Source organism: Triticum aestivum, chromosome 3B (assembly GCF_018294505.1).
Source record: "Triticum aestivum cultivar Chinese Spring chromosome 3B, IWGSC CS RefSeq v2.1, whole genome shotgun sequence".
NCBI lineage: Eukaryota > Viridiplantae > Streptophyta > Magnoliopsida > Poales > Poaceae > Triticum > Triticum aestivum.
The window spans coordinates 74,680,218-74,692,999 of NC_057801.1; the positions used below are offsets into that span (position 1 = coordinate 74,680,218).

Sequence of the window (12,782 nt, forward strand, 5' to 3'; positions counted from 1 at the left end):
GCATATGGGTTGCCTCTCATCCTGGTGAGAATCCATTTGTGCTCTTTTATACTGCGAAGGTTCAAACTGGGTCCCACATGAGGCCTTGGATGTACCCGTGCCAGTCTTCCTCGAGTGACGTTGAGGCATCGTGTGACCATCCCCTCGAAGTTGCATGAGAAGCATATGGGATACAAGCAAGGATAAGTAGTACGATGGATGCCAAAAATTTTGTGAATTAAAAAGGGAGAAAATGAAGCACATAATGAATTTTGCACTAGGTGCAGAGGCTCCAGACCAGGTGTGGAGTTCGACCGTAATCCCTTTTTCTTTCACGGTCAAGGCCTAGACAAAATTTTGTTCATGTTAGCAAGGCTATGGTGGCTATATGAACATGGCATATATCCCTAATATCAAGTTTAATTTGCGACACCTCCATGGTGCATCTTTTATTTTATTTCTCTTTTTGTGGTAGAAGCAACACTTTACAATGATGGAAAATATACTTTATTTTAGCATACCTCCACTGATGTAGTCAGAACTCAATCTATGAACATCAGAGAAACTCTATATGAATGCCTCTGGGAATGCAACAAGAATTACAATGATCTTGCATAGCATATGACAATGATGAACAATGGCTATTTCTGCCAACTTGTATGAAGCTAGATATACAATCATGTAAAGCATATGAAAACAAAGAACATGACTCTATTAATGTAATGTAATACTCAGAATAGCTATTGGGAACAAGAGGAAGTCCACCCACAAAATTTGGATGTACCAGCAAAGTATGCACCATGTCTCAGTGTGACGATGGGTGCCACACCGAGTGTTAAATGATTATATCACAAAGAGTTAAAAAAGAAAAAATGTGGACCAACCAAACAATTTCCAAGCTCGTTTACTTTTTGCTACTTTCTATCTCCTATTTGGATTTTAATTGGGATTTTCCCCTTTAATAAGAAACTAAATTTTCCTAACTCAAATTGGCATAAATAATTGCCACATACTTATAATATGGAATTATTACTAAAGTAAAATTTTGATAGTCTATCTAAAAAAACAAAAAAAATAATCTTCTTAGACCCTAAAAAACATATAACTATAAGTTAAAAAACCATTCCAATAATTATTTATTAAAAATCACTTATGAGGTCTATAACACCTTAGAGCATCTCCCATAGTAAAAAGTTATAAGTTATTTTTTCTTTAGTGGTGGTTAATTTTTTTATTTCAAAAATAGGTAGAAATAGAAATAATACACTATAATTTAATCTACCAAAATTCTCCAAAGCTTTGCCATGTCATCCCTAACCTTCGGTAGAAGGATCAACCCCAACCTATATTGAGGTTTGTCCAACAAAAATTCTGAAATAGTTTCTAGCCTAAACCTAATTTTGATCAAAACATGGTAATTTTTATTTTAAAATCTAGAGTAATTGTTGTAGATGCCATAGTTCTATACCAACAAAATGAACACCTTTTTTCTATTTGGTTCTTGCCCATATGAACCGAGCATGCAAAGATCCACTGTGCCCAAATTTTTGGCATATGGCCAAAGCCTAGAAAACCTAAAGCTACCTAACCTTCTACTCTTTCTTGGATCCCTCTCACTTCGAGTGGACCCAAGGGACCATAACTTAGCCACCCACCCATAAAATCCCCTTCTTTCCTCCTCTTTACCCTCTCACTTTTCTCTCTGCCAATCCAGTGCACTGCAGAGTGCGCCCATGGACACCCCCGCATGACCCTTGTCGCGCTCATGCGCTCAATCCAGCAGTGTCGTGCCAAGGGCCATCCTATGGTCTCCGCTAACACCCTTGCTTCCTCCCCTCTTTTTCTCCATGTGAACCTACCGCCGTAGCCCCGTGTAGGCTGCCACCAGGACCGCCCAGAGAGCACCGCATGCAGCTACCACATTAACTGTGGATTTCAGAAACTCCAGATAAGTTTGTTACGGGCAGTCCAAAGCACCCAACACTGGGCCATGAAGTAGATCCAAAGATCATGGCACGATCGAGACCATCCATTCCCCGAAGATGGCAAACCAGTCTTAAAATAAGCAGGGTTCCCAATATGGTCAAAGATCTCTAACCACACACCACATGAGACAAGCAAAGACATGTGAGATAAATATATGAGTGATGCTCTCCTGCTCCACGCAAAGGGCACACACCCATCCAACCACATTTTAGTTACGATATTCGGTGTTTAGATCGTGACACCATGTAAAATTCAAACAAAATTTTGTCTAAGTAAACTTAGTACTCCCTCTATTCCGTATTCTAGTGCGTATAAGATTCTGGCTCATATTCCGCAATGTAATGCGCATAAGCGCTTTTAGTCCAAAATAGCCCTGCGTTGGATGTAGTGCGCTTTGCTGCATGCATGCACATGCATGACAGTATGAGCAGAGGAGGGGCAATTTCAGTCCAAATAAATGTGCCACCTCATGTCTTGATATAAGTGCTACCAACAAGGCGCACTATAAAAGGGAATGGAGGGAGTATTGTTTACTCAAATGCCAACACAACATGGAAAAAAACTTCAGTAGTTTAGAACAACCGGAAACTTACACGGCGAAGGCACACTTTATTTGCGATATAACTATAATACAATATCATGTGGCGGCGAGTGGAGTAGATGAGGGCAGGGTCATTGTTGTTGTTTTTTCTTGAAAAAGTGGTTGAAACCCACAACATCTGCATCATTGTTGCTGTTGTTGTAGTAGATGTTTCGTTGGCGGCTAGATTCCCTGTCAGAGTGATTGATGGTGTCTTTGTTACGTGTGTGGGTAGTTTTTTCTTGCTAGAAGAAAGTCAAGGTCCGATAAATGGAGCTAGAGACTTCTTCTATATATTGTGACGCAGAGCCTCTTTGGTTCAAAGGAGTTTTACATCAGTTTTGGAAGATTTTGTTCCTTACAACCTATATAATTTGTTTGAATAATTTGCAGGACTAGAAAGTGAAAATCATACGAGTTTTTTATGGACCACTTTACAGGCGTTTGATTTGAAATGGGAAAAATACACTATGCTCAAGTTTCTTCTTTCTTTTTCTTATTGGGACCCCGAGTGCAAGGTTAGGGACATGTTGTCTCAATGACACACCATTCACCTAATCCTTTTAGAATAAACAGCATGCTCTCTGTCACGCAACCAATGAACTTGTATTTTATACCAACACGTTTTTCTCGAATTAGCACGACAAATTCGTTCGTACGTTGCCTTGTGTTTGATGGGAGGAGGCCATGAAACGACCTGTATTATACTTGCAGTCAAATCGCTTGCTTACAAATATCACAATTTGCAAATGTCATACGGTTGTCTAGTGTGAATGGCGAGGTGCGGCCCGTTGGATTCCGGTCTACACTTTGGCTCTCGGATGAAAGGAACCCCGTGGTTGCTAGTACTACCAACCGAGTGAGCCAATGAATCTTCTCCAGACAATTGCAGAGTTGACGCTTTTGCCGGAATCTTTTGCGTGGAACTCCAGGTATCTCACAGCCCAATCATCCATCCTCGCTTCCTTGGCAAGAACTGCGGTGAACACTAATTAATTGATCGATAATACTACACCTACGTAATGTTTTACGCAGCTTTACGTAATCCTTCCAACCAATTAATCTTCCCCTGATTTTCAGGGGGTGAGCCTCTCTCTCTCTCTCCTTACGCCCAATAATAACCCCCATGTTGGACAACCCGTTAGCTTACGCACTTTTTTTTACCTAAGTATAGCACCGCCCTTAATTGGTAGTACTACTATAGTAAAAAAGTTTGGATGGCTGGACGTAAAATAAGCGAATCCTTAGATAAGCTGCAATAGAGACTTTTTCTTCAAGCGTTTTCTAACTTGAGGCTTTGCTGACGAGCCCATGGATCCATCTCTTATCTGCCTGCCGCTCCGACCGTCGATGGCGGGGGGAGGAATCCCCTTTTTTTAGTCCTCGCAGGTGTCACGCTCGGGTAGATGGCAATGCTTTTTTTTTAGTTTGTCTTTCGGACTCCGTTCATCCTCGAATCCGTTCATCTGAACGTAGTCGACGGAGTTCCGGCGTAGATTTCTACCGTCTTTTTGGGACGGCAACGTCAGGGTTTTTCATTGTGGGTGCACGACGATGATATTTGATGTTACTGCGGCTTCAGATGGTGGTAGTGGTCGTTCAGTGATCTAGAGATCTCAAGTTACTTTTTATTATGTTTAAGGGGCTTTATAACAAGGGACAAACACAGGGTGTACGCCGTTTTCCACGCATGCGGGGTGGCCATGGACGTGGTCGGCTCACGGCAACATATAACCCGCTGGCCCCGGCGTCCTCGATCGATCGGTGCACGGAGCGGAACGGCAGCTCCTTTTCGTCGTCACCTTGTTGTCTTGACTGACTCTCGGTGCCCCTCTGCCACTGTGCCGTACGGTACGGCATATATAATATATGTACACCCGGGTCCTGCCTGGCCACACAGCGCAGCGGCAGCATACACACATATAGAGGTCCCGCTGCTTTCTCAACTCCCAATTTTCAGGGTACTAGCTGCTTACGATGGGCTTTCTCGGGGCTGGCATGGCCATGGCGACGGCGGCGACGGAGGAGGACACGACGCGGCTGTGCGACCTCCCGGAGGCGTGCGTGGCGCACGTGCTCGCGCTCACCTCCCCGAGGGACGCGTGCCGCTGCGCCGCCGTGTCGCCCTGCTTCCGCGACGCCGCCGAGTCCGACGTCGTCTGGGCGCGCTTCCTCCCACCGGACTACCGCGCCATCCTCCAGCTGCACGAGGCGCCGGCGCGGCGCTTCCCCCTCTCGCGCTCCGGCTCCACGGCGGGGGCGGTGTCGGCGGCGTCGAGCAAGAAGGAGGCCTTCCTCGGGCTCACCGACGCGGCCGTGCTGGCGGACGGCGGCAGCATGGCGGTGTGGCTGGCCAGGGGGAGCGGGGCCAAGTGCGTGGCGCTGTCGGCGAGGAGGCTCAGCTTGCCGTGGGAGGACGGCGAGTTGAGCTGGACGTGGACGCCCCACCCGCTCTCCAGGTACATACTACAAACATCCACGTCGATCCTTGTTCGCTTCTCATTTCTTCTCACTCTGGAGTCTGGATCAACCAACTCCATTGCCATCTTTAACTTTAATTAGTTACTAATCTAGTACTAGAACACAAACACGGCAATTAGTCTACCATGCATGCACGAATCTTCTTGTGTCGTGCCTAGTTCATTTCCTTCCAACCTGGAGATCGGGTGCCATGCAGGCTGCAGCTAATTAGTCCAACGGCGAGACTTGTTGCGGAAATATAATTCACGTCCACGAACTATGCGATCGTTTTGCCCCGACAGCGTCGTAGAAGAACCGGCAGAAATCACCGGCACCAGAGCAGGATTTTAATTAAGCAATTCCATGCGCGTGCGTGTGGCTACGATCTAACAAAGTCAACTCCACCGGCCACCGCACCCGCCGACTCCCCAATAATTTGGCATCCATCATCAGTTGATCACTCGTCAACTTGCACACGTCGCCGTCGACGAATTTTTTTCCAGAGCTTTGCGTGTTGATTCATTAAAATAGGATAGAAACAGTTATAAAGATTTTTATGGGTACAAACTCAGAGCCACCAATACCACCGATAAGCTATGCAAATCGAATCCTAGCTGTGTGCATCACATGATCGACGTAGATCGTTGCCGGCAAGTTTGCCCTTCTATTATATAAGATTATTAGATCGTGATACTACCAGTAGTGTCCTTGTGCTGATATTGACTATTATTAGCTGGCTTTCTTTTTGAGAAAATAAGCAGCTTGCTTATACTACGCGCTTTCTCCGTTTGTGTCTGATTTGTTGTTCCAGGTACTCCCTTTGTTCCTCTTCAGTTTGCATATAAGTTTGATCTAAAGTCAAATAATCTCTACTTTGACCAAACTTATATAAAAATATCAACATTCACAATGCCAAATCAGTTTTGTAGATTCATTATGAAATGTTTTGTAGATTCATTATGAAATGTAGTTTCATAGTATATATATTTGGTATTGTAGATGTTGATATTTCTTTATTATAAATTTGGTCAAATTTTGTAAAGTTTAACCTGACATAAATCTAATACGCGGAGTAAAAGTGACCGTAAGAAGTACAACATAAGTGCTTTCGCAGAAAAGAAAGATATAATATAAGTACAAATCATCTCTGAAAACTTTGATTGACTGAGTGTTGCTGATTTAAATGGTTATCAGTGTTTTTATATTATTTATCAAGTTTTTGTACACATAGAACAGTGATCGTTGTTGTAAGTAAAATGTGGATCGCCACAACAAGTTTAAAAGGTATTCACCATAATATAAGAACATTTTTGACACTAGAAAGTAGAGAGTAGAGAGTAAGGGGTTGATCTTGAATTCTTAGTATGCCGAAGAAATCATTCCACGCATCTAGGTGGATTTAATTGTAAAATTTGTATTAATCTTTGCCCGATAAATATATCAGGTTCACGGACGTGGCCCAGCTGGTGGAATGCACGTGCCTGGACATCTACGGCCGGCTCCCCACCGCGGCGCTGACGCCGGCCACCGCCTACGCAGTGTACCTCGTCTTCGCCACCACGGACGCCCACCGCGGCCTGAGCTTCCCGGACCAGGAGACAACGGTTAGCGTGGGTGGCAGTGCCCCGTCCCGCTATACCGTGTGCCTTCGCCCCGACACCGCCGAGGCACGCAAGTTCAGAGGCGGCAAAGGTACGAATGGTGGCGTCAACGTGAAGGGGCCGGTGCTACGCGGTGACGGGTGGTGGGAGATGGAAATGGGGCGGCTGCGCACCGGCAACGAGGCAGTGGCGGCAGAGGAGGTGGCGGTGAGCTTTGAGATGCTGGGGTGGTACCACAAGCACGGGCTCGTCGTGGAAGGTGTGGAGTTCAGACCCCTATGATCAATCGATACCGGGGATGACCTTGAGTTAATACGACGTGTACATTATTTGTGCTATGGGTTCATCTCGTCGATGGGCTAGCATGCGGTGTGTGTGTAGCTTGTGAATAGTAATTTAGACAACTTGGTTCCAGTTTTCAGTATCTTAATTAGTGATATTGGAGACTAATTATTCTTTTTTTTTCTTTTTTCATTGCATGAGAGATATTTTTTTAGAAATCGAGAAAGCTATTTTCCTACCAGTCGGCGGTTTGCTTCAGATCCGAAGGATGGATCTCATTCGTTCCAGATCGAATGGTAGTCAACACCAGCTTCGAAGCGAGAAAAAGAAAGGAGCAAGGATGATAAGCAAACCCCCGACGTCCGCACTAGCTAGTGCTAGCCTTGAGTCGTCGGCGATACACTGTTCATTGTCTCCTACTTAGGTCGCGAAGTGGCTACCGAAACGAGCGGTGTGGTACTAATAAATACTACTTCCTCTGTCCCAAAATATAACAACGTTCTAACACTATACTAGTGTCAAAAATATTTTTATATTATGAAACGGAGGGAGTAGCACGCAGCATCAACCGAGCGGTGTGATACTAAATAAATACTACTCTCTCTGTCCCAAAATATAACAACGTTTTTAACACTACACTAGTGTTAAAAACGTTTTTATATTATGGGACGGAGGGAGTAGCACGAAGCATCAGCCGAGCGGCGTGCTCGTCTTCGGCCCACCGGCCGAGCTGGGTCTCTAAAAACATCTAAAAAAGCGGAACGGTTCCTCAAAAAAAAAGAGAAAAAATCGGAACTGAGCTTGGATGAAAATATTGTCATCCACATGGACGGTGTATCATACATGTTAGTCACCTAGTCACCGACCCAAACCCGGCGCCTCCCAGCCCTTCACAAAAGGCGAGTACTAGGCACCGGCGCACTGGCCCAAATTTAAGCCAGTGACTGCGCGACTGTGCGATGCAACAACTGCTAGGCATCAGATCTGTTTTTCTCTTCGTCAGTCTTCCTCATCGTCTTCCTGCAGAAAATTGCAGCGCCGTGAAGGAAGACAGGCAACAACGAGCACCGTCGACCCCGCCGTAATCCCCCATGAGGCGACCGAGCTCGAAGCACCACAGCACACCCGGGCTCGCCGCTGGTCACCACCCTCACACAAGCCCTTCCCCCTTCGCTCGAAAAAGATCGCTTCATGGAGCTTGTAGCACAAATCCTTGTCGGTTCCCGCACGAAAACCCTCGTACACAGACTTTTCCCTTCACATAACCCTCCCTCCTCTTCGCACGACGTACCCAGCGACGCAGGTGGGTCGGGATGACGCTAAAGGCGATGGTGAACCAGATGAAGGCCAAGGGGCTACAAAAGTTGCGGTGGTACTGCCACAAGCGGTGACAGGACGAGAATTATCCCACATCAAAATCAACTATTCGTGAACTGGAGCGCCCGCTGCTAACTTCGGCAGCGATGGCTAGAAAGAGGTGGGATTTTTCTCGTTCAGTACTAGCGAAATGGCCAGATTCTGATCCCTAATGCCTATCCTTAGTATCGCGTTGTAGATGGCCTAAGAGCATCTACAACCGCGCACTCCAAACCCTCCTCAAACGCCCGGGCGGGCCGCCCACTCACTGACTCGTCACGATTTTTCGACCGAAACAACCCTCTCAAATGGGCCTCAAACGCCCGGGCTGACCGGCACCCCCTCATATCCAGCCCAAATACTGGGCGGATATGGAGACACCCGGGCGCGCCCAGGTACGCTCGCCACGTCGGCTCGCGTCTCATGCCCTACTCTACCTTGCCGGTGACCGAACCACCACTCCGGTAAGTGCAGCCGGCCGCTGGACATGGCCACGGCAGAACTGGGCGAACTCCGATGTAGATTAGGTTTCACGTTGCATGTAATAATATGGATATGAGGGTTCTAATTTGAGGTGTCCTGTAGAATCAAATATTTGAGACACGACCTGTCAGTAACCGCGGACATGACCGTACGCGTTCACGAGCGTTTGAGGGGCCGGATTTGGCCATCGCGGCTGTAGATGCTCTAAAGAGATGATGGTGCTTCCATTGGATTGAGATCTAAGGCGAGTCGTCAATGAACAGTAACAATGACTTTTCCCCCCTCTCTAGGCCGGCCGATCAAGAATCAACAGGCAGATCAATACGTGCTGCAGTGCGTATCCTGGGCCGTCCAGTTTTCATCCAACGGCCATGTTACATCACTTTATCTCAATCCCTTCCCATGTCGTATACGTGTCCGAGTAGCATACGTGTCGACGACCTCCTCAAAAGGGAAGAAGAGGAACGCCTCCCCTTCGCACGACGTATCCGGCGGCGCGGCGCAGGCGCGATGGGGAAGAGCGAGCTGAAGGCCATGGCGAACCGGGCGAAGGCCAAGGGGCTGCAGAAGCTGCGGTGGTACTGCCAGATGTGCGAGAAGCAGTGCCGCGACGAGAACGGCTTCAAGTGCCACTGCTCGTCCGAGTCGCACCAGCGGCAGATGGCCGTCTTCGGCCAGGCCCCCGACCGCGCCGTCGACCGCTTCTCCGGCAAGTTCCTCGACGCGTTCCTCGCCCTCCTCCGCCACGGCCACCGCGGCTCCCGCGTCGCCGCCACCGTCGTCTACAATGAGCTCGTCGCCGACCGCCGCCACGTGCACATGAACTCCACGCGCTGGGCCACGCTCTCCGAGTTCGTCGAGTTCCTCGGGGGCGAGGGGCTCGCCAAGGTCGAGCACACGCCCAAGGGCTGGTTCATCGCCTACATCGACGGGGACTGTGAGCAGGCCGTCAAGGCCGGGCTCAAGCGCAAGAGGGTCCTGTCCGAGGAGCTCGTGATTGCCCGGCAGATTGAGCGTGCCCAGAAATCCATGGCCAAGGCTAATGGCGATGACAATGGCGACCTCGGGAAGAGCGAGGATGAGTATTCGGGATCAGGGGACGCTGATCAAGAACGACAAGGACAACGACAGGAGGATGCCAAAGAGATCAACAAGGCAACGGGAAAGGTTGCGATCGCACTCCGGCGCGCCGCTCCGGCAATGCCTGAGGTTAAGCCAGAGATGAAATTTGGCTTGGATGAAGAGGAGGAGGAGGCGACCAACAAGGGGAGAGACGCAGGGAAAGCAAGGGACACGAGGAGGTCGGCCATTGATGATCTGATGGAGGAGGAGAAGGCCAAGGAGCGGAGCAACCGGAAGGACTACTGGCTGTGCCCTGGCATAGTTGTCAAGGTGATGAGCAAATCACTGGCTGAGAAGGGGCACCACTACTACAAGCACAAGGGGCTGGTGAAGAGGGTGATAGACAGGTACGTCGGCGAGATCGAGATGCTGGAGAGCAAGCATGTCGTCAGGGTCGACCAAGATGAGCTCGAGACCGTCATCCCGCAGATCGGCCGCCTGGTACGTGTCGTCAATGGCGCCTACCGGGGGTCGAACGCGAGGCTGCTCTCGGTGGACACGGAGAGGTTCTCTGCCAGACTGCAGGTTGAGAAGGGCCTCTATGATGGGAGAATTCTCGAGGCCGTCGAGTATGAGGACATCTGCAAGGTTGCTTAAGACAATGTACTGTATGTAGTACTGCATACTTTGTTTCAGACAATGTAGTTTACAAAGGGTACAATACAAGGAAGCAAATTGTGGTAAAACAAGAATTTCAGTGTGTCCTGGTTGCAACCAACCCTCTGTGTTGCTGGAATTACTTGGTCTTGACCTTCTCGCTTTGATGAACCGCCGCGCAGATCTTCTTCCAGCTCCTTGTGGCGATCAGCAACGGTATCACAATCCACAAACTGTTTGCGCCGATGAAATATGCCCAGAAGTAGAACGGGCTGGCCCAGAAGTTGAAGCCGTCCAAGTAGGCGGTGGTGAAGTAGACGATGCATCCGTAGAGCTGACCGAGGCACACGGCAAACTGGAGGATGTGGCTGTAGGACTTTCGCGACGCGATAGCATAGCTGCAACCAGTGAACTTTTGTCAGGATGTAATAGAGGCGTCGCTAAAATTAGAACGGCAGTGAAGTAAAACTACATATCAACTAAATTGGCTACAGACTTCTACTAGGCAAGAAGAAAATGAGTGTGCCATTTTTAGAAATAGGTGCAGGCTGAAAATGCCAAGAGGAGATTCTTCAGACCACTGAAACAAGTTCAGTAGAAATAGTGCTACTGCCTTGAATTGCTAAGCTTTGTGGTCAAGTAGTTTTAAGTTGGGACAAGCCGAAAACACAACTGTTTATAAATCGTCTGCAGAGAACATCAAACTGCAAAATCATCAATTGGTTCTTACATTTTTTGACATTTTGTAAAATGCAAAACTAAGTCGATTGAGTTTAGATGTTGTACGGATGAGTTTTGAAAGAATACTTGCCAGTAAGCACTCGAGTTTCTCTTAAAATATGCTATTTGGACTGTAATATACGGTCTAGATTCAGTCAAACACTCCTACTAAATCATCGTATGCTTGCTTATTTCAGGGCCAGAAAGCCTATGCACAAGAAAACACATGAAAACAGACACCATTCACTCATGAATTCTGCAATCTGTTGGCATTGCATGATCTCCTGCCTCCTATATTAGGGAAATACAACACTAATTTTATTGAATACAGAAGGACCACGCTACTTGTGGATCTGAGCAACACTGCAAATATATGCCCTGTTGAAGCATCTACCAGTGACACGCCACATCAAATTATGAGCTTGCTTGGTTTAACAAAATCAAATTCTGAACTCCATTTTGCACATCTCATCAAATTATGAACCAATGTTAATTCAGAGAACGATGCTCTGTCATGGAGATGAGGGCCTCGCATCTTAGTGAAAGGAAGGGGTTAATAATCAAGTCTGAAATATGAGTGACCAAGTAAGTCTTAAGCTCATACCAGAACCATGCTTGATTGAACATAGCAAACAAGATCTAACTAAAGACTGACCCAGAAAGTCTGGAAATGCAGCCCACAAATCACCACAGAAGAAACAGAGCAAGCCTTTTCTGCTGCTTATCAAGGTGTCAGTGATCATAAACAAGATGAGAAGACGTACACTGCGAGCAGCGAGGCAGGGCCTTTCAGCACGGCCGTGATTCCCTCGACGGTGACGGTGGCGGTGTCCCTGGCGACGTACCTGGAGTCACCCTTGCTGTACTCCTTCCCTGGACAAGCACAACAGATCGAATCAAAAACTCCATCTTGACTGACTTGGATTTGGGGCTAAACCAACTACAGTAGCAATTGGGGCTGTTCTTGGGGGAAAGCAATGAAGAATCGGGCTGGAAATCGACTTACAGACTTCGTCGAAGAAGTTGGGGTTGGTCTTGGTGAAGAAATCGGGGGTAAAGACGAAGGGCCCCTCGATGAGTATGTGGGTGAGGCCGGTGAACGCCCACCAGCACATGAGCAGGCGGTCGGTCCCGGACAACCTGCGGCATCTCCCTGCGCGGCGGAGGCGTGAGCTGACTGACGGCCGAGGAGATCTCGATCAGGATCAGGGCGGGATTGGGGAGGTGGTGTTGTTACCGGAGAGGAGCCAGACGGCGACGAGGACGAAGAGGGAGGTGCCGAGGTAGGCCCCGAGGATCTCGAGCTGGGTGAGGCGCAGCGGCACGTAGCCCGGGAGGTCCAGGCCCGCCGGCACGTAAGGGTGCGCGCCCATCGCCGCCGCCGCCGCCGTCTCGATCTGGGAGCCGGAGCTGGAGCTGGAGGAAATCTGCACTAGTCAACTCGACTGTAGTGCTGTATGGATTGGATGGGTTGCCACTCATGTCACGCCATACGATACGCGCCCACGAGTTTTGTAAACAGAGTCCGGCACATGGGGGCATGGGGCATTGGGATCATCGCCTTCTGATTGCAACAACTTAACCAGATCAATCAAACCATCACGTGCGAGACGATC

At 48.2% G+C, this 12,782-nt stretch overlaps 3 protein-coding genes across 5 annotated transcripts; 2 read left to right on the plus strand and 1 right to left on the minus strand.

Annotated features, from left to right (window-relative positions):
- The first annotated feature begins 3,846 nt into the window (after window positions 1-3,846).
- Window positions 3,847-7,027, plus strand: LOC123064845 (F-box protein PP2-B10). 3 transcript variants are annotated; one of them, XM_044488247.1, is made up of 4 exons: window positions 3,847-4,133; window positions 4,215-4,396; window positions 4,506-5,004; window positions 6,450-7,027. In XM_044488247.1, exons 3-4 carry the CDS (start codon window positions 4,523-4,525, stop codon window positions 6,886-6,888), a joined length of 921 nt encoding a protein of 306 aa, XP_044344182.1. In that variant the 5' UTR covers window positions 3,847-4,133; window positions 4,215-4,396; window positions 4,506-4,522; the 3' UTR covers window positions 6,889-7,027. The 3 variants fall into 3 exon arrangements, with proteins under 3 accessions (XP_044344182.1, XP_044344183.1, XP_044344184.1); XM_044488248.1 differs by having other exon boundaries at window positions 3,847-4,130; XM_044488249.1 differs by lacking the exons at window positions 3,847-4,133; window positions 4,215-4,396 and having other exon boundaries at window positions 4,431-5,004.
- A 2,099-nt stretch (window positions 7,028-9,126) lies between these two features.
- On the plus strand, window positions 9,127-10,673 carry LOC123068680 (KIN17-like protein). Its single transcript, XM_044491298.1, has one exon. The coding sequence runs from the start codon at window positions 9,130-9,132 to the stop codon at window positions 10,444-10,446; it is 1,317 nt and encodes a 438-aa protein (XP_044347233.1). The 5' UTR covers window positions 9,127-9,129; the 3' UTR covers window positions 10,447-10,673.
- On the minus strand, window positions 10,443-12,706 carry LOC123068681 (probable 3-beta-hydroxysteroid-Delta(8),Delta(7)-isomerase). The gene is made up of 4 exons (XM_044491299.1): window positions 12,404-12,706; window positions 12,173-12,319; window positions 11,931-12,039; window positions 10,443-10,844 (listed from the first exon to the last, which is right to left on the minus strand). The coding sequence occupies exons 1-4, from the start codon at window positions 12,537-12,539 to the stop codon at window positions 10,586-10,588; spliced, it is 651 nt and encodes a 216-aa protein (XP_044347234.1). The 5' UTR covers window positions 12,540-12,706; the 3' UTR covers window positions 10,443-10,585.
- Between the last annotated feature and the right edge of the window lie 76 nt (window positions 12,707-12,782).

Bases quoted from the DNA above. Each gene is read 5' to 3' on its own strand.
- LOC123068681 (XM_044491299.1), bottom strand. From the start codon at position 12,539: ATGGGCGCGCACCCTTACGTGCCGGCGGGCCTGGACCTCCCGGGCTAC. The intron at 12,320-12,403 runs GTAACAACACCA...TCCGCCGCGCAG, and splicing joins CGCCGTCTGGCTCCTCTCCG to GGAGATGCCGCAGGTTGTCC. The intron at 12,040-12,172 runs GTAAGTCGATTT...GTGCTTGTCCAG, and splicing joins CAACTTCTTCGACGAAGTCT to GGAAGGAGTACAGCAAGGGT.
- LOC123064845 (XM_044488247.1), top strand. From the start codon at position 4,523: ATGGGCTTTCTCGGGGCTGGCATGGCCATGGCGACGGCGGCGACGGAG. The intron at 5,005-6,449 runs GTACATACTACA...TAAATATATCAG, and splicing joins ACGCCCCACCCGCTCTCCAG to GTTCACGGACGTGGCCCAGC.
- LOC123068680 (XM_044491298.1), top strand. From the start codon at position 9,130: ATGTCGTATACGTGTCCGAGTAGCATACGTGTCGACGACCTCCTCAAA.